The 25,548-nt window shown below is 51.8% G+C and overlaps 1 protein-coding gene and 1 long non-coding RNA gene across 2 annotated transcripts; both read right to left on the minus strand.

Annotated features, from left to right (window-relative positions):
• Positions 1–272: 272 nt before the first annotated feature.
• LOC129644706 (uncharacterized) lies at positions 273–3,767 on the minus strand. Its single transcript, XR_008710941.1, has 2 exons — positions 3,677–3,767; positions 273–529 (listed from the first exon to the last, which is right to left on the minus strand). It is a non-coding gene; the product is annotated as an uncharacterized LOC129644706 (long non-coding RNA).
• OLIG2 (oligodendrocyte transcription factor 2) lies at positions 1,695–2,922 on the minus strand. Its single transcript, XM_055570202.1, has one exon. The coding sequence runs from the start codon at positions 2,679–2,681 to the stop codon at positions 1,695–1,697; it is 987 nt and encodes a 328-aa protein (XP_055426177.1). The 5' UTR covers positions 2,682–2,922.
• Positions 3,768–25,548: the final 21,781 nt, after the last annotated feature.

Genomic DNA, 25,548 nt, shown 5'->3' on the forward strand with positions numbered 1-25,548 from the left:
CCCAATAGAAAAGGAGTTACGGGTTAGGCGTCAGAAAATAAAAATAAAAACAGGTGAGGAGGAGCACGCCGAGGAGGTGCTCAGAATGTGTTTTAAAGAGAATGTTTGTTACGGGGGAGAAAAATGGGCCAACAACCCTCTCAATCTTTCTCTAGGACAAAACCAGCGGAGCGGTCCCCAAATCCAGCCCAGAAGGATGGAGTCCGGCCGCCCGCTTTTCCCAGGCGGCTCCCCGCACCTCCTTCCACCCACAAGGCTGGAAAACACCCGACTTACTCTAAATTTTATTTAAAATCTCAACACTCGGTCATTTATTTCATTTTTTGCAACCAAACAAGTAATAAATATTATTTAGCACTTTTATCTTTTTACAAAAATAAAACAGATGATACACTCTCTGCAAGGGGCAGCGATCGGAGAGGGGATGTTACGTGGCCGACGCTGTGAAGCCCATATTGCAACTCTGCAAGCCGAGGCGGTTCACGCGGAGGGAGGAAGCACGTGGAAAGAGTTTGTCATTTGTGTTAAGCTGGCAAAAAGAAACCAGTATAGAAGAAACCCGGCTTAGACTGGGGAGGAGGTGGGGAAGTGGCAGTCACGTGAGCAATCAGCTTAGCAGCACGCACTTACCTCATTATTGATCTATTTACACATCCCAAAGAGAAGAAAAAAAAAAAAAAAAAAAAAAAACAACTAAAAAGTCAACAGAATTCCCAAATAACCCAAACTATATTCACAGCAACATCCTTTGAGTTCTGTCAAATCTTCGGATACCCAAATGACTGTCCCCAGCCAGGTAGGAAACCAAATCACTTTGTGCTCCGAGACGGAAAAAAGGGGGAGGGAGGGAAATTCTATTTTAAAATAACTAAAAAAACCCACCCGCACCCAAAGTCGACAGTTGTAGGTTATAACAATCCACAAGTGGTTCTATTCTGACTGTCTATAAAGCTTGATCGCACTGTTGAAAAAGGAACGTCGACAGATTCCTTCGAAAACCACAAACCCAAACCAATCAGAAGCGACAGGGAGGAACAGCCCGAGACCGCTGTGGGTTTATCCAGATACGGAGACTGGACGCGACCGTAAGTGCTTCTGGTGCCGAATACTAACTCGTAGCCCGAGCCCTGGACCGGGAACGACCTTTGAGGGCGAGTCCGGACGGCCGCTTCTGGACTGCGGCTCCAGAGTCTCCTACCCGCCCGGAGAGGCGAGGAAGTCCCCAACGCTCCCCTCCTTTCCTTCCTCCTCGGTACTACGAAGTGCTGCCCGGGCCGAGTGAGGCCGAGTTCGTAGGGAAAGCAGTTTTTAGAATCACCTCTTTTCTGGGGTTCTGGCGGGGGGGGGGGGGGCAGGGGGGAGGGTTGAAAGACGAGATGCGGGTAGCTGCGCCTTCTTATAAAAGTATGTCCAAGGGAGCAGCGCTGCTGTTTAAAGCCAGAGAGGGTTGAACCAAGTCCCAGAGCAAATGCAACCTCTCACTGCCCACGGTTCAGCGCACGCCTCCGCTGCATCGGATCCCGGGTACTGGAGTCCTCACCTTTGTCCCCCACCCCCAGCTCACGGCACGGCGCTCCTGCTTGGGACTGAGTTCCCAGGCCCCAGCGCCGGCGGGTCCTGGCTTCCCCCCCATCACGCAGCCTCGGGGCTCCCACCCTCCCGGCTCGCCAGAACGCGTCTGTCCCCAGGCCCGCTCACTTGGCGTCCGAGGTGAGGCGCGGCAGGCTGCCGGCGCCCATGGCCGACACGTGGTGGTGCGGCGGGGGCACCTGGCACATGCTGCAGGGGCAGGGCATGCCGCCCCAGTGCTGGAAGCCGCCAGTGCCCCCGCCGCTGCCGCCTCCGCCCCCCAGCGGGGCCGCCGCCGCCGCCGCCGCCGCCGGAGACTTGAGCAGGCCGTGAGGGGGCCGAATGGAGCCGACCGACGACAACCCGGAGCCGGGCAGGGAGGCGCTGGACACCGCGGCGGCGGCTGCGGCCGCGGCGGCGGCGGCGGCAGCCGGAGGCAGGATGGGATGGTGCACGGCCGGGTGGTGCGCCGCGTGCGCCGCGGCCGCCGGATGAGCCGTGGCGGCGGGCAGGGGCGCCGAGTGCGCCAGGCCGCCGCAGGCCGACGGGTGGAAGCCGGCGTGGTGGCCTCCGTAGATCTCGCTCACCAGTCGCTTCATCTCCTCCAGCGAGTTGGTGAGCATGAGGATGTAGTTGCGCGCCAGCAGCAACGTGGCGATCTTGGAGAGCTTGCGCACCGACGGGCCGTGCGCGTACGGCATGACCTCGCGCAGCCCGTCCATGGCGATGTTGAGGTCGTGCATCCGCTTGCGCTCGCGGCTGTTGATCTTGAGGCGCAGCTGCTGCAGCTCGGGCTCCGTCATCTGTTTCTTATCCTTCTTGGTGGACGACGCGGCCGCCGACGACGTGGACGAAGAGGTGCTGGACGAGGATGACTTGAAGCCGCCGCCGCCGCCGCCGCCCAGCTTGTCCCCCGGGTGCGCGCCCGCCGCGCCCATGGCACCGCGCAGCTCGGCGCTCAGATCCGGCGGGCAGTCGCTCGGCGTGGACGACGACACGGTGCCCCCCGTGAAGCCGCCGCCCCCGCTGCCCTTGCTCCGGGCCGGCAGGAAAAGGTCATCGGGCTCCGGCGACGACGGCCGGCTAGACACCAGGCTGGCGTCCGAGTCCATGGCCCCGAGGGATCGTCGCAGCCTTCCCGGGGTCCTCCCCTCCCCGGGTCCTCAGAGCTTCCAGGACGCCTACTGCGGAGAGAGGAGAAGAGAAACACTAAAGAGACGGGAGATCGAAATCGAGATCGAGCGGCCCTGGGGTCAGTGAGAGAGAAAAGCTGCTCCCGCCTGCACCGCAGCGTGGGGTCCAGGCGCTAGTGGCCGTTCGCTTCGGGTCCACCTCGCTGTCTCTGGTCTTGGCATGCAGGTAAGCTTAAGTTACCGCTCTTTCCCTCCCTACCGCCTCCCCGCCGCTCTCATCCACAGGTTGTTTAATCCCTGGAGGATGGAGCTCTCCTCTGGGAGGGTGGCATTCTACGGTTTTTATGCCTTCTGCTAGGAATGAGGTCTTCCCTGGTGACTCAGAAGGGAAGATCCCCTGGAGAAGGCGATGGTAACCCACTCCAATATTCTCGCTTGGAAAATGCCACGGACAGAGGAGCTTGGCAGGCTACAGTCCATAGGGTCGCAATGAGTCGGACACGACTGAGCGACTAACACACTAAGAAAAAGTGTCAAATGAGGGTTTTTCTTTGGGAAGGGTGGAGATCTAAATAGAGAAGTATTTATGTGGTTCCTCAAACGCATCCACCTTATCTCCATCGACTCCGCTCAGCAAACACACGCTCACGGACCGGCAGCCAGCTCCCGCCACGGAGCCCAGACTCCACGCGCTGCGCCAGGGGCGGGCCGGGGGCTCGCCCAGCTGACTGGGGCTGGGGCAGAAGACCGCTATTGTGGCCCCGATTTCTCGCTTTGGGGCAAAAGGGATGGTGCGGTGACCGTGGGAAGGGCCAGGGCAGCGAAGCCGCTAGGGAGAGCTGGCGGGCAAGGGAGGGATCTGGATCCACTTTAGCGGAGCTCCCCGGGTCGCAGCCGAAGTGAGGGGCCTCTGTCCCTGGGGTGTAGGCTGGAGTTGCTTGGGGCGGGGGGTTGAGGGGGGCGGGCGCACTTACTGCGGATGCGGTTAGAGGAGCTCGGTCCCCAAGACTGCGGCAGAGAACCGGGTCCGGGCGCCGATGTCGCGTCGGTCTATAATGAGCATCCGCACCTTTCCCCGCTCAGAGGGTTTTTATAGCCGGGTGGCGGCGGCGACGGCGGCGGTGGCCGCGGCGGGGGCGGGGAACAATGTGCGGGTCTTGGAGGGGCCGCCGCGCCAATGAGCTGGGCAGGCCCGAGGTGGGGGTGGGTGGGGGGAGTGGGAAGCTGATGTCATCCGGGCTAATTCCGCTCAATGAAACTCGCCGGGCCGGGCACACGCCTCCTCCCAGCGCTCAGCCAATGGGCGCCCGCGGCCGGGAGAGTCTTACCGGAGGGACTGCAGCGTGGACCCCGAGAGGGCGAGTGAGAGGCAAAGCCCGAGGAGGAGGGCGGGCTCGCGGGGGAAGTGCAGAGCGCCGCGGTTGGGACCGAGGGAGAGAGGGGACACTGTCAAATTTCTATTAAAATTCGGGAACGCAGAGTCAGGCTCGGGGTGGGGGGGGGGGAGGGGAGGAGGTGCGCGGTGGGCCTGTGCGCACGAATTAACCCGGTGCGCAAGGCGTTCAGATCTTGGGTTCGGATCTTCGCAGATAACCCTGGCTACTCGGGAACTGGGCTGGAGTCTCCTCCCTTCCCACCCCCGTGTGTGTGTGTGTGTTCTCGCCACCTGTTCCCACTTCGTGGGTTTCATCAGCACGTGGGCATTTTGAGCCCCAAATGTGCACGATAACCAGGGACGAAACTCCTGCTTTCTTTGCACTCGAAGCGCGCCTCTAAGAGGTGGCGGCGGCTGCAACTCGGCAAGCGGCCAGTAGCGCCCCCAGCTGGGCGCCAGGCCTGGAGAGAAGGAAGGCGGGGAAGGCAAGAGGGGACCCGCTACCGGGACGGGGTTTTGAAAGAAATCACCTTCTTCATAAAGTTGACGATGGCGCAGACACCGGGACGAGGCGTTTGCACTGAGAAACCGCGCTAATGCAGGCGGAGAGTTGAGCCCAGGGTCAGGCGTCCTTTCGTAGCATCGGGAACCAGAGAACGGTATTTTCTGCACCATCTTTGTGGCGGCCACCACGCCGTGGCGTAGAGGGGCAAAGCTGGCTTGTCTGCAGAAAGAAGTCTCAATCTTGGGCCAAGACCGCGGGATCCAACCCTTTGGGGCGGAGATCCACGGCGTTTTACCAGTCGCAGCCTGGCTCCCAAACCTGGAAATCCTTGACCTCCGAGGAACTAAATCCGATCTGCAGAAGCGCCCAACTGAAGTAGTTCTGTGGTACCGACGCCTCCACTCATTTTACAGATGGGAAAATCGAGAGACTGTGTCTGTAGCAAGCCTACAGGGGGGAAACAAACAAACAAAAAAAACAACCCAAACTTTACTTTACTGTGCACCCCCCGCAGATGGGGGCTCTGGTGGTTACTTTGTAGTAGGGGCCCCGTCTCCCCAACCTCAGACATTTTCTCGTAGTTGAATTTCTCACAGCCATACATTTTGAGCACAGAGGTTTGTTTCTTCAAATACAGGACCCTATTAGTGCTTTACACTGTAGCCGCAGGGACTCGGCCCCAGCCCTCTCTCCAAGGGGGTGTTATCAGCCTCTTGGTTATCTGCATTATTTGGGACCTTTTAATTTGTATGCACGGTTTTAAAAACACAACAACAGACAAACAAACTTGGCTAGTAGTAATTCACCTTCAAGCAGCACAGTTAGAAATAAACCAACAAAACCCCAGGTTATTGCTCCCAGTTTGGGGGTAAGTCTTCCAGTCCCTTCTACACCAGAAAGCCAGGCGGGCTCTCCCCCTTGCCCCCAGCTCGTGCCTTCTGGGGCGTTATTTTTCAACCCGCCTGTTTCCCAGCTGGCTCTGCAGCCATCCGTTAAATAGGTATTTAAAACATGAAGAACTGAAGCGTGGAGATGTGCCATCCAACGGTCCAGAGGATGACCCACAACGGTTCAGTTAGGCGAATCTGTCACTTGGAAGAACGCAGGGAGTGGGGATGGGGAGCTGGGGATTGCAGAGCTGGGGTATTTGAGTATCATTCCTTTGGGCATCCCGAGCCACCGGTAATGAGGACATTCGTGGGGGGTATGCCCTGCGGACCCCCAGCCTGGGCGTGGACTTTGTATCTCACAAACACCAGCAGACGCAACGAGTGCGCGCCTGGGTCGCAGTCGCTGAGGTTAGTCCAGCCGGTGGCACGTGTCCTGGAGCCCCGGTTCCTTCTTTCGTGGCTTGCCATCGGCGACGGTCCTTGCGCCCGGGTCCGCGCGAATCCGCGGTTCTTTACGCGCTGGCTCCAGAGCCTAGAGTCGGAAGCAGGGGCAAAACTCGAGGGGCCCCTCCTGGCACGGCGCGAGTTTAGAGCCTGCGAAGGCACAGCCCGGAGTCAGGAGAGCTGGCTTATTCGCCAGATTCCCGCGTGGACGCGCGTAAGGATGCTCTGGGCTCCGGCCCCGTGCCACCGACCCGAGGCAGTGGTGGCCGTTCCGGGGAGGTGCAGCGGCGCCTCGCGGTTCTTACTGCGCACTCCCGGAGCTCGGGCTGGCAGGTCAGCGCTGTGGACCCTTTCCCCAACATCCCCATGGAGGACCCCATCCTCCAGTTGCCAGGGAGTTGCTGGGGAGAGGGGGGGGAGTGGGGGTGGTCAGTGTCCCCAGGGCTTCTTTAGCCCTGGGGCTGGTCGGTCGCCAAACTCGCCCGAGTGTGTCTCCGAGTCCTCCCACCCCCTCCAGGAATAATCAGAAACTAGAGTCCGCCACTGGCGCTTGCTCTCCTGTGGGTCCTAGGGCGTCCCGGCCCTTGTCCAGGTCTTGCGCCCGGCGCCTGGTGTGCGCGTCCTGGGAGTGTCCCTGGCACCGCGGTTCCCACCCGCGCGCATACAGCCCCTTCCCGCGAAATGGAGTGCTCCTTTGCCGGGGCTAAATGGGCCGGGCTCCGGGAGTTAGTTCCTGGCTGGCCCAGGCGTCCTGGCTCTGTCGGCCTCCTCCGTCGAAACGGAAGACGTATTTTTTTCCCCTCTCTTTTGTGTTTCGCTCCCACAAAAGACCGGGTGCGTGGAGGGGCCGGCCTTTGCTCAGCCGCCTGGCGGCCCGGGAGGCGCTTGTGCCAAACGGGCCAGGGAGGGCTGGCGCAGGGGCTGCAAAGAAGCAGACCTCCCACGGCTTCGCGGGTTCCTCCCGGGCCTTTCTGGCCTGTTCTCGCCTTGCCCATCTCCCCGAGTTCCTGGGCACATTCGGGCAGCGAATCCGCCCGGCTGCCAAGGAGAGCGGCGCCCTTGCGCCAGGCGGACTGGGGCTGGCGGTGGGAGGCCAGGCTCCGGAAAGAAAAGAAAAAAACATTTCAGCCATCGCTCCTGGCCCGGAAACCAGAAGGGATGCGCAATGCCAGCGTTTGGCGCCCAAACGTGAGCGATCAGACCGCTTAGGAGGCAGAACTCTACAAACAAATCCTGTCTTCCATGCAAGACTCTGGGCCTCCCTGGTGGCTCAGAGGGTAAAGAATCCTGCCTGCAGGGCAGGAGACCTGGGCTCGACCCCTGGATTGGGAAGATCCCTTGGAGGAGGGTGTGGCAACCCACTCCAGTATTCTTGCCTGGAGAATCCCCATAGACAGAGGAGCCTGGAGGGCTACATCCTTGGGGTCGCAAATAGTCGGACACGACTGAGCAACTGAGACTCAGCTACCGGAGTCATCCAAGGTCATCTCTGGGTCCCAGGCCCCAGCCCCCAGCCCAAGGCCTGACACTTGGAAGGGGCTTGGTAAATACTTTGGAACGCATTCACATGCAGATATGCAGGTGGGCTGGTGTGAAACCAAGCTGGTAACTTTCTTGTAAAAGGATGGTGCCTGTGTATGTCTTCGGTTTACACAGTAAACCAGGAGGTCTGTAATCTGGATTGCTGGGGATATGGGAGCATTTAGAAGAACAGGTGGAATGACTTCCACCTAATGACCAACTGTGAGTGTGAAAGTCGCTCAGTCGTGTCCGACTCTTGGCGACCCCATGGACTATAGTTCATGGAGTTCTCCAGGCCAGACTACTGGAGTGGGTAGCCTTTCCCTTCTCCAGGGGATCTTCCCAACCCTGGGATCGAACCCAGGTCTCCTGCATTGCAGGCGGATTCTTTACCAGTTGAGCCACAAGGGAATGACCACTTAGAGGTGACCTAGAGGAGCCTGGTGGGCTGCAGTCCATGGGGTCACTAAGAGTCGGACACGACTGAGCGACTTCACTTTGACTTTTCACTTTCATGCATTGGAGAAGGAAATGGCAACCCACTCCAGTGTTCTTGCCTGGAGAATCCCAGGGACGGGGGAGCCTGGTGGGCTGCCGTCTATGGGGTCGCACAGAGTTGGACACGACTGAAGCGACTTGGCAGCAGCAGCAGAAGCAAGCTGTGCCTAGTGGGTCTTGGGTAGATTTCATCTCATTTAATCTCTCCCTGACCCTAGGAGGGAGGAGTACTTACTCCCATTTTACAGATGGGGAAACTGACCCTCAGAGGGATGTGGGCATTTGTTCAAGGCCCCCTAAGCAGAGGGGGACGTCCAGGAAGACAGCACGGTGATGGAGACAATGCGGTGCTGGTCACCTGAAACTTAGGGATCTGAGGTTGTGGGATCTTGCCTTGTCTGCTCTTGGCCTTGGGTTCTCGTTCCTAAAATGGGTTTCTAGAAGCTACCTGTGGTCTCTAAGGGTGTGTGTCTGCCGTAAGATTTGAGGAGGGAGTGGGAGGGTTGGACGATACCTTCCCTTTGTGATTTCTCTATTCTGCTAATACTGTTTGAGGGACTGTGAGGGTTTGAGAAATGAAGGACCTCTGCCCAGGCCTGGCTCACCCTTGGGTATCAGCTAAAGGCAAACAACAACAAACAAAAAAACTGTCAAACAAAACCCCAAAGTAAAAACCCTTTCCTTCCAGTCAGTCCCTCCAGGGTCCCCATGCCTGCATAGATTGAGTGTGGTCAGGGTGGGGAGCTTCAGGCTGGAGGGTGTGGAGTGCCTCTGAGCTCCAAGTGCAGAGGATACAGGGCCTGAGCCCTGCTCCGAGCACCCGATGGATGGCCTGCCTTGTTATCATGGAAGATGTAGCAGCATTATATCTCCCCACTGCCTTCAGGATCCTCAGGTTGGGAGTTCAAGGCTAACTGCCAGGTAGACTTGGCCTCCAATGGCCTCTCCTCCTTCCCTTCTCACCCTCTCAGGACCTGGAGCACCTGGTGGGCTCTGCTCTCCCCTCATCTTCCCCCGCATTCCTGTCCATCCCATCTTGTGCCACCCTTCCAGGGGATCACCCTCTTCTTGAGCCCCTAGAGCACCCAGAGCTCTCTCCCTGCTCCCTGTCAGGGTCCATTCTACTGCAGTGAGGGTCTGGCTTCCTCAAAGCAGGGCAAGTCCCTGCGGGTCCTCACTGTGCCCCAACTCGCTTTGCACCCCCAGGGACCCAGAGCAAGGGACAGGCCCCAGATGGGCTCAGTAGATCCAAGTCAACGTTGGTGGTAAGACAGTTACACCCAGAGAATTTCCCTGGAGTTTGCACATACCACAAAAGACAAAAATAACCTAGCATCAGAGGTACAAGATTTTCCCCCTTGTCAAACCAAATTCAAAACTGCCGGATGCGGACAACTTTGGTTCACTCCTTGTCACCTGCGGAGAGGGTCACAGATTCCCCCCAACCCCCCAAGGCAAACCTGTTATCTTATCAAGTGCGAGGGCCTGGAGGTGGGCTCGAGGGAAGGGAGAGGCGTGTGGGGGTCGAGAGGCCTCGCGGGGGCCAGCATCGCTCCGGGGGATCCCGGCAGGGCCCCTCCAGAGGCCGGAACCCTTCCCCCGACTTCTCCGGAAGGCCCAGCCGGCGTGGGTCTCCCTAACCGCGTCTCCCCGTTCTCGGCGGTGGAGCGCACAGAGAAGCGGGCGACCCAGCAAACTGGCTATCGCGGGGGGCCGGCCGTCCGCAACCTCCGCCTGGTGAGGACCGGCGGGCGGCGCCCAGGGACAACCTCAGGGCGCTCCGCACCGCGCTCATGGCCGTGGGCTTGGGCTTGAAGGAGGCGGCGGTACAGGAGCCAGGAGCCGGGTCTCCCGGTCTTCTTTCCCTCCCAGCTCTCTTCCCTTCGCTTCTGTGAGTCTCCCTTCTTGTCCTTTATCTTTTTTTCTCAGTCCCCTCAAATGCATACAGCGCGCCCGCGCGCGCTTGTACCCACCTACCCACCCCCCCCCCCCACACACACACACATGTACACATATACGTTATTGAAATGACTCTTGCCAGGCTGGGAAGAGCCGGAACCATCGGCGGGACTACATGCGCCCACCCCCTCCTGCCTCTCTCCAGATCCTGGTGGTCTGGGACCCACAGGATCAGCATTGCGAGGAAGCTCGTTAGAAACACCCAGTCGCAGGCGCTTCCGGACCCAGTGAGACAGCATCGAAATCAACCAAGGTCCCCACGTGATTCATGGGCACAGTCTTCCGTCTTTTGGGGGCGCAGGTATGCTCCTCTCCCCAGGGTCCTTGGGACTTCCAGTTCCAAACACAGATCCTTTCTGGGGCTGAAAAAATGCTGTTTTCTGGAGATTCCACGGTCTCTCCCCAGCATTTGAATAGTTTTTCTCACTCCTTTGACCATCTGTCAAGTAAAATTCGATAAGCATTAAAAGATTAAAAAAAAAGGATGCATGCCCAATTGTAAAAAACAAAACAAGACCTTTTAAATCATACAGAAGCAGAAGGCACCATTTGACCAACTCCCCTCCCTGACAAGTCACAGTCGATTTTGGTGAAGTCCTTTCAGGCTGTGTGCAGGCTTTACAACCTGCTTCTTTCATTTCTTAGCGTCCTGTGGACATCTTTCCACATCACTGTAAGTTCCACCTGACCCCTTTAACAAGTTAAGGCTGCAGCAATCTATCCCCTTTGGATCCTTCCCTCCTTTGCCTGTCCAGCCCTGAGAAGCATGTCAAAGCCAGAAACCCTGAAAACAGTTTTCCTGTATTTGTGCCCTGGTGGTGGGAGGACCATGGGGTCAGGGATGCTGCCTGGCAAACCGGAAGTCTAGGCTTCTGGCCCCCGCTGGGCTCCTTGGCAGTTGTGGATCATCTTGGAGAAGTCCCTTCTGGCAGATATAGTAAGAAAGACTGAGCCCCCTTTTGCCTGCAGTCAGATGTACAAGAAACACTAATCCATATGTCTGCAGCTTCCACTGGCTCAAGGAGAATGGTTGAAATGTAAACAGAACACCCATGGCCTGGGACTGAGACCAGGGCGGAAATTCTGTGATTTTTGGAAGATGAAGAAGTTTTAAATATTCGATTTCCTTTTTCTTTCTGCATTTCCAACAGCAAACCCAAAAGGCCATCCACTTCTGGGTTGACCTTAATGCTAAGTGTAAGCAAAGATGTTGGTCTGTTTAGGTAGAATTTACAGTCTCCATTGAAAGAAGGAGAAGGAGAGGAGTAGGAAGAAGGGGGTGGGGGTGGGGGTGGGAATAGAAAGAAAGTATATGGTATAAACTGGATTCTATCTTTTTTACATGTTTTGAATAGATGCTGTATCAGTCAGTTCAGTTCAGTTCAGTCTCTCAGTCATGTCCGACTCTTTGCGACCCCGTGGACTGCAGCACGCCAGGCCTCCCTGTCCATCACCAACTCCTGGAGTTTACTCAGATTCATGTCCATTGAGTCTGTGATACCATCCAACCACTTCATCCTCTGTCGTCCCCTTCTCCTCCCGCCTTCAATCTTTCCCAGCATCAGAGTCTTTTCCAATGAGTCAGTTCTTCACATCAGGTGGCCAAAGATGCTATATAGCACATACTTAAAACTCAAATATCACAAAGAGTATTTGGTTAAAAGTTAGTCTCGTACAACTGACCTCCCCACAAAGGCAACTAGAGTTCCAGTTTCTTGTGTATTCCAGAAATACTCTTTGATAGTACAAATTATATATTTAAAGGTCTCTCTCTTTTCTTTTTTGAACCCAAGTGGTAACATACTCTATACACTGTCCTCTATTTTGATTTTTTCCCCCCTGAATAGAGAGCACTTTCTACCTTATAGCATGCACACACACATGCTTACAATAATACACCTGCTCCTGAAATGCTCACCAGAGCAGTCAGAGAGGGTAAGAAAATTCTCCTTGTTCTCAGTGGGGTCAAGTACCCCCACCTCAAAATGGAGCATTATAGCATCGGAATCTTGGCAGGATCCTGATGGTATATTTCTGCTTCTCTCAGTCACAGAGAAGCTAGGACACTGTGAACCAAAGATAACAAGAGATCAAGGGAGTGATCCCTGCCCTGAGCAGTGGTGCTTCTTCACCATGTTCCCAGGATGGCACTTTTAGCCACTGCCTAAAACTTGCAGGGGAGTCCACAAAACAATAATTTGTCCTGTCTGAAGGACCATCGACCAGAAAGATACAGGCAGACATACTTTAAAAAAATATGTATGAGACCATGAGGTGGCACAGTGGTAAAGAATCTACCTGCCAATGCAGGAGATGCAAGAGATACAGGTTCATTCTCTGGGTTGGGAAGATGCCCTGGAGTAAGAAATGGCAACCCACTCCAGTATTCTTGCCTGGAAAATTCCATGGACAGAGGAGCCTGGTAGGCTACAGTCCATGAGGCCTCAAAGAGTCTGACTTGACAGCATACAAGCAACACAACAATTCAACATGTCAGATGAAACTAGTTATTATTATTATTATTTGTTGAATGAGTGATACATTCACATAGTTCAAAATTCTAAGTTCAGTTCAGTTCAGTCACTCAGTCGTGTCCGACTCTTGGCAACCCCGTGGACTGCACCATGCCAGGCTTCCCTGTCCATCACCAACTCCTGGAGCTCACTCAAATTCACGTCCGTCAGATCCATGATGCAATCCAACCATCTCATCCCCTGTCGTCCCCTTCTCCTCCTGCCTTCAATCCCAGCATCAGGGTCTTTTCCAGTGAGTCAGTTCTATGCATCAGGTGGTCAAAGTATTGGAGTTTCAGCTTCAGCATCAAAATTCTAAAGCATATCTTAAAAAGTTTGCTTCCCTCTTCTGTGGGCTGAGGGCAGCCCCTCAATTCCCTTCCTTAGTCATCATCTCTTGCTTTTTCTTCCAGAGGTATTCTATGCAAACTCAAGCAAGCACACAAACACACATTCTCTCTTTCTCTGTTTGCCATTTGTGTTAAAAGGGTACAAATGGTAGCATACTATACACTTGGCTCTCTACCTTGCTTTTTTCAGTTACTGTCTCGGAGGTCACTTCTTTGCTGTGCATTGACAGCCACTTCTTCCTTAAAGGAAGGCTACTTTTTGCTGCTGTTCAGTCCCTAAGTGGTTCCAACTCTTTGGGACACCATAGACTGTAGCCCACCAGGCCCCTCTGTCCATGGGATTTCCCAAGCAAGAAAGCTGGAGTGGATTGCCATTTCCTCCTTCAGGGGATCTTTCCAATCCAGGGACTGAACCCGAGTCTCCTGCACTGGCAGCAGCTTCTTTACCACTGAGCCACCTGGGAAGCCCCCCAAAGGAATAGGGATCCTGTAATAAGGCTTCACCATTATTTATTTAACTATGCAGACTTTATTTTTTGGGCTCCAAAATCACTGCAGATGGTGATTGCAGCCATGAAATTAAAAGACGCTTACTCCTTGGAAGGAAAGTTATGACCAACCTAGATAGCATATTCAAAAGCAGAGACATTACTTTGCCAACAGAGGTCTGTTTAGTCAAGGCTATGGTTTTTCCAGTGGTCATGTATGGATGTGAGAGTTGGACTGTGAAGAAGGCTGAGCGCCGAAGAATTGATGCTTTTGAACTGTGGTGTTGGAGAAGACTCTTGAGAGTCCCTTGGACTGCAAGGAGATCAAACCAGTCCATTCTGAAGGAGATCAGCCCTGGGATTTCTTTGGAAGGAATGATGCTAAAGCTGAAACTCCAGTACTTTGGCCACCTCATGCGAAGAGTTGACTCATTGGAAAAGACTCTGATGCTGGGAGGGATTGGGGGCAGGAGGAGAAGGGGATGACAGAGGGTGAGTTGGCTGGATGGCATCACTGACTCGATGGACATGGGTCTGAGTGAACTCCGGGAGTTGGTGATGGACAGGGAGGCCTGGCGTGTTGCAATTCATGGGGTCGCAAAGAGTCGGACATGACTGAGCGACTGAACTGAACTTAACTGATTGCCCCATTGAAAGACAAATTTATAATGTTTGAGGTCTTATCCTATTACAAACAAGGATGCAAAAAATATCTTGTAGAGTGTCATGTTCATATATGTAGCATATCATGTGGATAAATCCCTAGAATTAGAATTTTTAGGTCAGCCAGTCTATGCAGTTGTAATTTTGATAAATGTTGCTAAAGTTTCACCCAAGTGTTGTCCCAATTTATGTCACAATGTAGAAGAGAGTCTGCCTGGCTGATAGCTAACTTAAAGGCTCGGTCTTTATTTTCCTGAATGCAGGGGAAATGTGATCTTTAATTTGGATGTCACATAGATGATAAACTGACCTCTGTGACTCTTCAGGATAGAATAATAAAATGCCATTTCCCCCTTCAAAACATCAAGCTACAAATTGTAATATATTTTGACATCTGGTGCCATTTTCAGTCCTTTCAAAGATTTACTAATGACTTTTCCAAGTGGTTGGGTAGAATGTTTCAAGTATGCCAGTGCCTTATCTCTGCTGAGGAATATTTATCTTCAAGCATATAATCCAATAGATACTTACTGGGCTTCTTTCCTGTGCCAGGAGCTGTCCTAGGTACTAGGGGTCCAGCAGTGAAAAAAAACAAGACCACATCTCTGCTTTCAAACATGGTAACAAAGTAATTACTTTCATGATGATTATTATAATTGCTTTGGATTCTCTCAACAGCCCTGAAGGGTGGTTACAGTAGGATGTGTGCGATAAAACCTACTGCCCCCAATTTGTGTGGCTAACATTGCTAGTTGCTCCCCCAAATCTGTTCTCCCTTCTGTATGGAGCTTCTGATTGAGCACATAGCCACCCAGAACAAGGACTACATTTCTCAGCCTCCTTTGTAACCAAGTCCTGGCCAGGAGGATATAGACACAAGTGGTGTGTGGGGCTTCCGGTGGGGTGTCCCCATTCTCTTCCTGCTGGCTGGAATCTCGACCTGATGGGTCGGGCTGTAAGAACCATCAGGATGGGGACACATATGAAAAAGCTTTAAGAGAGGTGCCTGGGTTCCTGACAGTACAGGGAGGGGATACCAGACCCACCCAGGATCAAGCCTTTGTTCTCTAGATGAGAGCAAGACTCCTCTGCTTTGCTAAATCCATTGTTGTTTTGGGTTTTCTTGATGTCTGAAGAGGCATCTCTCCACTGCAGACATCTTTGTTCTATCAGTTGAGGCTGACTTTTAATTAACATAGTTGTTGCTGTTGTTCAGTCGTTCAGTCGTGTCCAACTCTTTGTGACCCCATGGACTGCAGCACACTGGGCTTCCCTGTCCTTCACTATCTCCTGGAGCTTGCTCAAACTCATGTCCATCAAGTCAGTGATGCCATCCAACCATCTCATCCTCTGTTGTCCCCTTTTCCTTCTGCCTTCAATTTTTCCCAGCGTTGGGGTCTTTTCTGATGAGTCAACTCTTTGCATCAGGTGGCCAAAGTATTGGAGCTTCAGCTTCAGCACCAGTCCTTTCAGTGAATATTCAGAGTTGATTTCTCTTAGGATTGACGGGGCACAATCTTAACCAGATAACATTTCACCATGTTATGAGGCCATCCTCCCTTCAGAGGAGCTCTGAAGGAGCCCATCTTGGTCCCTCACTGTGTCATTCAGGAAGCAGTGTTGCTGAGGCCAAGGGGGAGGCAGGGACAGCCAGAACCCTGGGCAGAAAGCTGGTGTGAAGTGGGCAGCATGAGTTTCTAGGAGATGAGCATCCCTGATGAGATGAGGGCAGGAGACAGCTGGTGGGAAGCCAGTCCTGGCCCCTCATTCGAGGAAGGGCTGTTCCTGGATCCCCCAGGATAATGTGGGTGCCTGCATTGAGCTCTGCCTAGGTCTGTCTTGGTGAGGCAGGCAGCTATTCCCAAGGGGCAACCTGGTTCATTCAGCTGCCCTTGGTCCCTAACTGTGACACTGATTCAGGCAGAGCCTCTGCCACCTGAGCCTCCGTCCTGGGGCTCAGGGCATGGATTTCAGCAGGAGCCAGCAGATCTCCTGATGGTGTGGGGCTTCCTTCCAGGACTATTTTCCAAGACTTAAAAGGCTTCTTCCTCATTGAATGACAGTGCCCCCCACCAATATGTCCATGTGAAAATCCCTGAAAATTGTGAATGTGGCCTTACTTGGAAAAACAATAAAGGTCATTGCAGAATCTTGCGATCATCCTAGATTATCCATGTGGGCCCTAAATCTAAAGACAAGTGTCCTTAGAAGAGCAAGATGGTTGGCGGGGGTGGGGTGGGGGGTGGTGTTGGACACTTGACATAGAAGAGGAGGATAAGGCCACGTGAAGATGAAGGCAGAGACTGGAGTGATGCCACCACAGCCAAAGACCACTGGATGTCGCAAGAAGCTGGAAGAGGGAAGCAAGAATTGTTAGCAAAGACTTTGAAGGGAGCACGGCCCTGCCACCCCCTTGATCTCAGACTTGGGGCCTCCAGAGCTGTGACAGAATCGATGATGATGTTCTAAGCCACCAAGTCTGTTGTTTACAGCAGCCGCAGGAAGCGCTTCCAAACTGGACTCAGCTATTGGGTTGGAGGTGAGACCTTGGTGGGAGTCGGTGTAGAACATCAGGAGGTGGGGCGAGCTTTCTGAGGACCAAAGCCCTCCACGTGGGGAGATCTACACACTGGAGAGGCTGGGGAGGGAGGGCTTCAGGGACAGGCTCTGCAGAGGCTTTCTTGTCCCTGCCCAGTGTATTCTCGGTCTCAGGGGCTAGGATCCAGCCTCCACTTTCCAGAGGACCACCCCTGCTGGAGTCTAGAGGTGCTGTTGTTGCCCCTCTCCCTGTGAGAGCATCCCAGGTGGTACTAGTTGTAAAGAGCCTGCCTGCCAATGTAGGAGATACACAAGACGCAGGTTTGATCCCTGGGTTGGGAAGTTCCCCAGGAGAAGGGCATGGCAGCCCACTTCAGTATTCTTGTCTGGAGAATCCCATAGACAGAGGAGCCTGATAAGCAGGCTGTGGTCCATAGGGTCCCAAAGAATTGGACACGAGAGAAGCGACTGATAATACAGGTACTCCACCATCTGCACCCCTCCCCCCCGCCCCCCCCCACCCCGGGTCTGGAGAAGCAGCCATAGTGAGGCTCCACCTGCCTGGCAAAGCCTGGGGCAGGGGGGCTGGAACTTGGATGGAGAAGGGGAGGGTCTTATGTCTCCATTACCTCCCAGGAAGGGTAGTCAACCACAATTTTCTAAATTACAGAACTAGGATAAAGATCCTGAAATCCACTGTAGAACAGAAGACCATGTTTTGATTTCAAATTGGTCTCTTTGGTCCCTGACAAGGGCTAAACCATGACTCACCACCCCATTCAAGACCCCTGTGCCCTCCAGGATTTCTGTGGTCTGTTGACTCTTGCATGTGACCCCGAGGAGGGTGTCCTCACCCCAAAACCCAGTTGACCGTCCGGCTGACTTGTCAGTCTGTAAAAAGGGAATCAGTATAAGAGAGTCCAGATGCGAGGTCATGGGATGGCAAGCAGAGAAACACGGCAGGAGAGAAGAGACATCAGGCAGGACACAGAGAGTGTCCACGGAGGCTTCCCCAAGTTCAACGGTGACACTGATTTCCTCAAAATGCATGGATTACTGCTTTTCTGATAACAGAAGTAAAACATGGACCTTGTTAGAAAAATCTGGAAAATAAAGGTTTCATAACTGTAGAAAACTTGGAGAATTCAGGGTTTTATTGTAGTTGAGTAGGACGTGACAAGGGCTTCACTGGTGGCTCAGACTGTATAGAATCTGCCTGCAGTGCAGGAGGTCTGGGTTCAACCCCTGAGTCAGGAAGATCCCCTAGAGAAGGGAATGGTTACCCACTCCAGTGTTCTTGCCTGGAGAAGCCCATGGACGGAGGAGCCTGGTGGACCACAGTCCATGGAGTCGCAAAGAGTCGGACGTGACTGAGCGACTATGCTATATGCTATGAAAGGTGACAAGGACCCTGTTAGGGGCTGAATTGTACCCCCCATCCTGTGTTGAACTCGAACCCCATTCTAACTCAAAATGTCACTGCATTTGGACATAGGGTCTTTAAAGAGGTCATTAGGGTGTCCTTATAAGAAGAAGGGATCAGGCCATGGACACACAGAGGAAAAAGCGGGTGAAGACACACAGAGAAGACAGCCACCTGCAAGCCATGGAGACAGGCCCTCAGAAGACACCAACCCTGGGACGTCCCTGGCGATCCAGTAGGTAAGAATCTACCTTCCAATGCAGAGGATGCAGGTTCCATCCCTGGTCGGGGAACTGGGATCCCACATTCCTTGGGGCAACTGAGCCAACACACCAGAATGAAAAGATTCCATGTGCAGAAGCTAAGACCTGACACAGCCAAAAATAAAATAGGTAAGTGAATGAATTTTTTTTTAAAGTGGAAAAAAAATACACCAACCTTGCCTGCATCTTGGGCTTGAACTTCCAGCTTCCAGATCTGTGAGACAATGACTTTCTATTGTTTAAGTCACCCACTGGGTGGTATTTGTAATGCAAACTCTAGCAAACTAATAGTATGGGCACAGTGGCAGGGGTGTGGAGAAGGGGTGACGGAGGAAGATGTTCCCACGTGGTAAGACCGGCCAGCCTTCTGGACAGTAGGAGTGTGAGAAGTTTAGGGTCTTAATAGCTTTCTAAGCTCGGGTAGCTTGGTGGACAGGCTGTCATTCCAGGTCATCGACTGAGATGGAGAGTCCGTGAGAGAGGAACAGGTGTCTTGGCTGAGTTGAGTTGGAGGTGCAAGAGGGACCCCCAGGGAGGATGACTGGAGCCAGAGGGGGATATTGTCCAGGGGATCGAGCAAGAGGGCTGGAGGGGAAACCAAGAGCACATTGGGGTGAGTGGAAATCATCCTGTGAGTTGAGGAGGTTGTCCAGGCCCAGACTGGGACGAAGGACAGCCCCTAGGGAGGCCGACACTGATTTTCATCTTTGAAGATGGGCCCCTCATTTACTGAGCGGATGGTCTGCACCACAGCTGCTCATGATTGTTACATGGATTCCAAAATATTGTCTGCTTCCCCCAATTTCTCTTTCAACCCATTGCTTACAAAATTCCCAAGATAGACACAGACTACTCCCCAAATGCTAAATAGGTCAAATTAGGGGAAAGGCTGTCTCTTTAACCTGCCCCTGCGATTATTATTTGGTGCTCACTCAACTTAACCTGCTGGTTTCCAAGGGCCATAAGTGTGGGGCTGGGTGGGCAAACAACGGGCTATTTTGCTTTGAGTGATAAATGTCCTTACCTCTTTGTACTCTGTGGGCCTCCTTCCTTTAAAGATCTCTTCATTTGAAAAATGTGTATCATTTTCATTTGAAAATGCACATTTTCATTTGAAAAATGTGCACATGTTGAAGTGTGGGAGTGGAAAAAGCTCTCTTCTAAGAACAACATTCCTGTGATGATGCTGATTCTATGAATGGTTGCAACAAGTGTGTATTACAGCAGACCAAGAAGGTCCCCAGCCTTTTTGGCACCAGGGACCCATTTTGTGGAAGACGGTCTTTCCACGGATGGTGAGCCAGGGGGATGGTTTTGGGATGGTTTCAAGGCATTATATGTATTGAGTTTGTTGAGCAGGAGGCAGAGCTCAGGCAATAATGTGAGCGATGGGGAGCAGCTGTAAATACCCATGAAGCTTCGCTCGCTTGCCCTGCTCTCACCTCCAGCTGTGTGGCCCAGGTCCTAATATGCAGAGGCCCGGGGCTTGGGGACCATTGTATTACAGGATTACTACACATCAGGCACTATACTGTTTTTAGGATACATCGCTTGCCACTAGACATGTGGTTCTTTAACTATGGAAGATGCAAAATTTTAAGTTAGGTTTCCATTTGAAAGCACAGGCTCTGGATTCAGGTTTGCCTGGGTTAGAATTCTAATTTGCTCACTTATTAAACTGCCACTGCTGCTGCTGCTAAGTCGCTTCAGTCGTGTCCGACTCTGTGCGACCCCATAGGCGGCAGCCCACCAGACTCTCCCGTCCCTGGGATTCTCCAGGCAAGAACACTGGAGTGGGTTGCCATTTCCTTCTCCAATGCATGAAAGGGAAAAGTGAAAGTGAAGTCGCTCAGTTGTGTCTGACTCTTAGCGACCCCATGGACTGCAGCCCACCAGGCTCCTCCATCCATGGGATTTTCCAGGCAAGAGTACTGGAGTGGGGTGCCATTGCCTTCTCCGCACTTATTAAGCTGCTGCTGCTACTGCTGCTAAGTCGCTTCAGTCGTGTCCGACTCTGTGCGACCCCATAGACGGCAGCCCACCAGGCTCCCCCGTCCCTGGGATTCTCCAGGCAAGAACACTGGAGTGGGTACTTATTAAGCTAGAGCCTTCCTAAGCATAGTCCATGGGCCCACAGAGTCAGACATGACTGAGCGACTGAGCACAGGCAAGCTGTTTAACCTTTCTGTGAGATACCATCCGTAGTTGATCTTCCTTACAAGTTTACTGTGGGAGTCAAGTTTAACAATGTATGGGAAGCATTTAGAGCAGGGACTGGATATAGTAATAGCTCAATAAATGTTGGCGGTAAGTACCCCCTATATATGAGGATGCCAAGATTTTTTATACACCTCCAAATTATTTTTGAATTCCCTACAAAAAAATCTTCATAATCCAAAGCCAATATGATTATCACTGGGCTTCAGTGTTTCATCTAAACCCATAGGTTCTATATTTGTCTGATGTTCTACAATAGATCTGTATCAACTGCCTCTCTTATACTTAAAAAAAAAAATTTTTTTTTTTGGAGTATAGTTGCTTTACAGTGTTGTGCTAGTCTCTGCTGTATAGCAAAATCAGTCAGTCATATGTGTGTGTGTGTATATATATATATATATATCCATTCTTTTTTGGATTTCCTTCCCATTTAGGTTGCCAAAGAGCATTAAGTACAGTTCCCTGTGCTATAAAGACATAGTAGGTTCTCATTAGTTATCTATTTTGTATCAATAGTATACATATGTCAATCCCAATCTCCCATCATGGCAAGTAGATGGGGAAACAATGGAAACAGTGAGAGACTTTATTTTGGGGGGCTCCAAAATCACTGCAGATGGTGACTGCAGCCATGAAGTTAAAAGACACTTGCTCCTTGGAAGAAAAGCTATGATCAACCTAGACAGTGTATTAAAAAGCAGAGATATCACTTTGCCAACAAAGGTCTGTCTAGTCAAGGCTATGGTTTTTCCAGTGATCATGTATGGATGTGAGAGTTGGACTATAAAGAAAGCTGAGCCCTGAAGAATTAATGGTTTTGAACTGTGGTGTTGAAGACTCTTGAGAGTCCTTGGACTGCAAGGAGATCCAACCTGTCTATCCTAAAGGAAATCAGTCCTGAATATTCATTGGAAGGACTGATGCTGAAACTTCTATACTTTGACCACCTGATATGAAGAATTGACTCATTGGAAAAGACCCTGATGCTGGGAAAGATTGAAGGCGGAAGAAGAAAGATCCCCAGAGACTGAAGTGGTTGGATGGCATCACCAACTCGATGGGCATGAGTTTGAGCAAGCTCTGGGAGTTGGTGAGGGACAGTGAAGCCTGGCGTGCTGCAGTCCATGGGGTTGCAAAAAGTCAGACACGACTGAGTGACTGAACTGAACAGACTGAATCCCAATCTCCCAATCTCTCCTCTACTCTTACTGCCCATACATTTGATCTCTACATCTGTGTCTCTTCTCTGATGCTTTTCCATGTGAATTTACCAGCTCCTCTCTCTCCATTAAGGCCAGATCAACTACCATCCTGCTTCTGTTTGAGAAATTTCCTCCTTTGAGAAAAGAACACACCTATGCCATCTCTTTAGCACAACACGTTTGGGATTCCGGCAAGTTTCTGTAATTTGTTTCCTTATCGGGCCCATCACCCTTATCCCACTGTTAAAGTATTCAGTTCCACTTTTAAAAAGTTTTGTAAAATCCTTCACCAAGCAGAAGATGCCAGGAACTCTCCTGCCTGACATTTTATTAAGAGTGAAAAACAAGGAAGCCAACAGAGATGTAGAGGGAGGCTAATTGAGAAGCCCGGCATGATCGCTGCAAACCCCGCATGATCGCTGCTGTAATAATTTGTTGACAGTGTGGTGTTTGTGGGGGAAGGGCGACGGGGGAGGCGGAGGGCAGGGTACACGGCCCTGCTCCTCCAGGCCTTGCATTAATGGAGTGACAGCTGAACTAAGTGTTAAGATTGAACGCATCAAAGACTGGAGTCTTTGAGAGACCATTCCTTCTCGTCCAGGATGTCAAAGGTGGCTGCAGATATATCCAGCGCTCCCTGGGTGGCATTGTTTAGGATTCTGGCCCCAGCAGATGGCCCCCAAATGTACCTCAGCAGGGTTGAGCAGGGACCACATGGGATGGTATAGTCTTCTCATTAGCAAACAGAAAAAAAAAAAAAAACAGGCAAGGATGAGAAAGGAGAGAGATGAAAAGAATGCACAAAGACATTTACATATTTACATTGTCTCTATCTCGCATTTCAAATTCTCCTTGAGCTGGAGTGTCAGTGGGCTTGCTTTTCTCCTTCTGTTTGTGTGTTTACTTGTGCTAAATAGATTATGGTAATCAGGCACATAAATGCATGCAACTGTTATTACGGCATTTTAATCACAGAGTTTTTCACTGGAAGCCTTCATTAGAATTCTCGTAATCTTACTTGTTAGTGTAACAAACAGTAATAAATGCCAAGGAGCTTGGATTAAGGCAGAGGCATCCAGACTTTAAAAGAGGAATATGGAAATGTTGTCGAATCTCTGCATTACTTATTGAAATGTCACATCAACAGTTCGGGACTTTAAATATCTTACTCATTATAAGGATAGGGAACCAGGCAACCTGAAGACAATAATGGTGGTTATAGCGGAGCGCTATAACCATATGCCTTCCACAGAGTCCTCCGAACTCTCCTGCAATAACTGGTTGGTCTGATACACAGTCCTGGCTCTAGTTTATTAGTGTTAAAATTGGAGACATTTATTATTAAATAATTTCATTTATTTTACGGTTAGTGGTAAGTATGTGCAAACACGAACACGTCAAAACTTCCTAATTCTCATTATCCTTCAAATTTATACTGTTGTTTGGCAAACTGGTAGGAAAAGTGGCAGGGTTTTTTTTGTTTGTTTGTTTGTTTGTTTGTTTTTTCTAGTAAGCAGTACCGGAGTCATGTGCTTGAGAATAAACCGCTCTTTCTGGAAAGAGTTTTGCAAACAGGTCTAAGCATCAGGACACAGTAGAGGACCATCCTGATTTTACTGGAGCCCAGAATTTAAATCTGATGATATCAGTTCTGGGGGAAACTCCCCACTTCATTTATCTGCTGCTGTTTGACAGGGTACCCCAAGACTTAGTGACTTCAAACAATAATAGTCTGTTAGTTCTCATGAGTCTGTGGACTCACCAGGCAGTTCTTCTGCTTCACCTGGAGCTGGCTGAGATGCAGGGTTAGCTAGCAGGTCTACAATAGATGCTCAGCTGGAGCTGCTTGACCCAGGCCTCACTTCTGCTCTGCTGGAGCATCCCCACCCGGCGGCCTTGGCTTCCTCACAACATGGCAGCTTGGTTCAAGAAGAAGGATTCATTTGCAGAGACGTGGATGGACCTAGAGACCATCATACAGAGTGAAGTAAGTCAGAAAGAGAAAAACTAATATGGTATATTAACACATATATGTGGAATCTAGAAAAATGGTAGAGATGAACCGATGTGCAAAGCAGAAATGGAGACAGAGGTAGAGAATAAATGTGTGGACACGGGTTGCGGGGGGGAAGGGGAGGTGAGAGAAATTGGAATTGACATATGCATGCTCTGGGTACTGTGTATAAAATCAGTAACTAATGAGAACCTACCCCATAACACAGAGAACTCTGCTTATTGCTCTGTGGTGACCTGAATGGCAAGGAAATCCAAAAAAAGAGAGGATGTGTATATCTATGATGGATTCACTTTGCTATGCAGCAGAAAATAATACATTGTAAAGCAACCGATGTTTATTTAGTCACTAAGTCGTATTCAACTCTTTGCAACCCCGTGAACACATAGCCCACCAGACTCCTCTGTCCATGGGTTTCTACAGGCAAGAATACTGGAGTGGGTTGTCATTTCCTCCTCCAGGGGATCTGCCCAACCCACGGATCAAACCCACGTCTGTCTCCTGCATTGACACTCCAGACCCACCGAATCAGAGTGCGGGTGGGTCCTGACAACCTCTCCTTCCATCAAGCTCCCCTATGGATTCTTCTGAGTGCTCGAGCTCTGGCTCATGTACCCTTGGTACGGACCTGTAGATCTCTGGAAAGCTGGGCTGTTTCTGGTCTGGGCCATGTTGCTGCTGCTGCTGCTAAGTCGCGTCAATCATGTCAGACTCTGTGCAACCCCATAGACGGAAGCCCACCAGGCTGCCCCGTCCCTGGGATTCTCCAGGCAAGAACACTGGAGTGGGTTGCCATTTCCTTCTCCAATGCATGAAAGTGAAAAGTGAAAGTGAAGTCACTCAGTCGTGTCCGACTCTTAGCAACCCCATGGACTGTAGTCCACCAGGCTCCTCCATCAATGGGATTTCCCAGGCAAGAGTACTGGAGTGGGGTGCCATTGCCTTTTCCCCTGGGCCATGAGTTCACCCTATTTTTCCCTTTAGGTTGAAACAGGTGCCCTGGAACCAGCTGATCAATTTCCTCTGTGCTGCTGGCCGGGGGAGGGACTCCCCCAGCAGCACCTCGCCCCGAACCAGCAGCACCGCCCCCGCCCCAGGAAGCCTCAAGTCCTTATTTGGTTTCCTCCCTCTAGCCCATTTAGCACGGCCCCCCTGTCCACCGCCGGCCAGGCCACACCTCCCGCACTCCCAGTGTGCTGGGGTGGCCGCTGTGTGTGTCATCAGCTCTGTCTGCCCTGCCTTGAGCACATCTGGGCTAAAAGAGCTGAAAGTTAGAAGTCGGCTGGTCCCCAGCTGCCCACCTTATAGATCAGCAGCTGATTTTCGGGAAGGTGAAGGCTCTGGCCCGAGGCCACACAGCAAGCCAGCGGCAGAGTCGGGATCTGACCTGCATTTCTTGGCCTTTCCCCCCAACCACCCAGCACTGTCACTGCCTGTCCTGACCAGTGGCAAAAGCCCTCCGCTCCTTGCTGGTTCCTCCTGCACCTGCCCTCCTGGTCTTTTTAAGGTCAAGGGCCGCTGAATTTCCTCCTTAATGACTCAGAATCAAAAGCGATATGTACCTGTTTCAGGGTTTTCTTGTGATCATTCTTTGAATATGACTGGTCTGTTAATATATGTTTTTAAGATCTTAGAGTGCATGCATACGCACACCTCTGGGTGGCCGCGATCCACAGGGAATGGGTTAGGTTTGGGGGGAGTGGTTGTGACTTTCCAAAGAGTCAGAGGTAATGCTTTGTTATGCTATTTTTTTGGTCTGAGAATGGAGAACAGAGGGGAAAAAAAAAAAAAAAAAGAAGGAAATTATTGATCATGAAAAGTGGTAAATCTACAAAAATTGAGAGACTCACAGAGTACAATCCCATATGCCCATCACCCAGTTTCAGCAATTATCAACTCACAGTCAGTCTACACCCACTCCAACTCCTCTGGCCTCAGATGATCTTGAAGCAAATTCCAGATGTGAGAGCGGGGTTAGGATCT

This window comes from Bubalus kerabau, chromosome 2 (genome assembly GCF_029407905.1).
Source record: "Bubalus kerabau isolate K-KA32 ecotype Philippines breed swamp buffalo chromosome 2, PCC_UOA_SB_1v2, whole genome shotgun sequence".
In the NCBI taxonomy this organism is placed as follows: domain Eukaryota; kingdom Metazoa; phylum Chordata; class Mammalia; order Artiodactyla; family Bovidae; genus Bubalus; species Bubalus kerabau.

What these genes read in the sequence shown, in the direction of transcription:
- OLIG2 (XM_055570202.1), bottom strand. Translation starts at nt 2,681, where the DNA reads ATGGACTCGGACGCCAGCCTGGTGTCTAGCCGGCCGTCGTCGCCGGAG.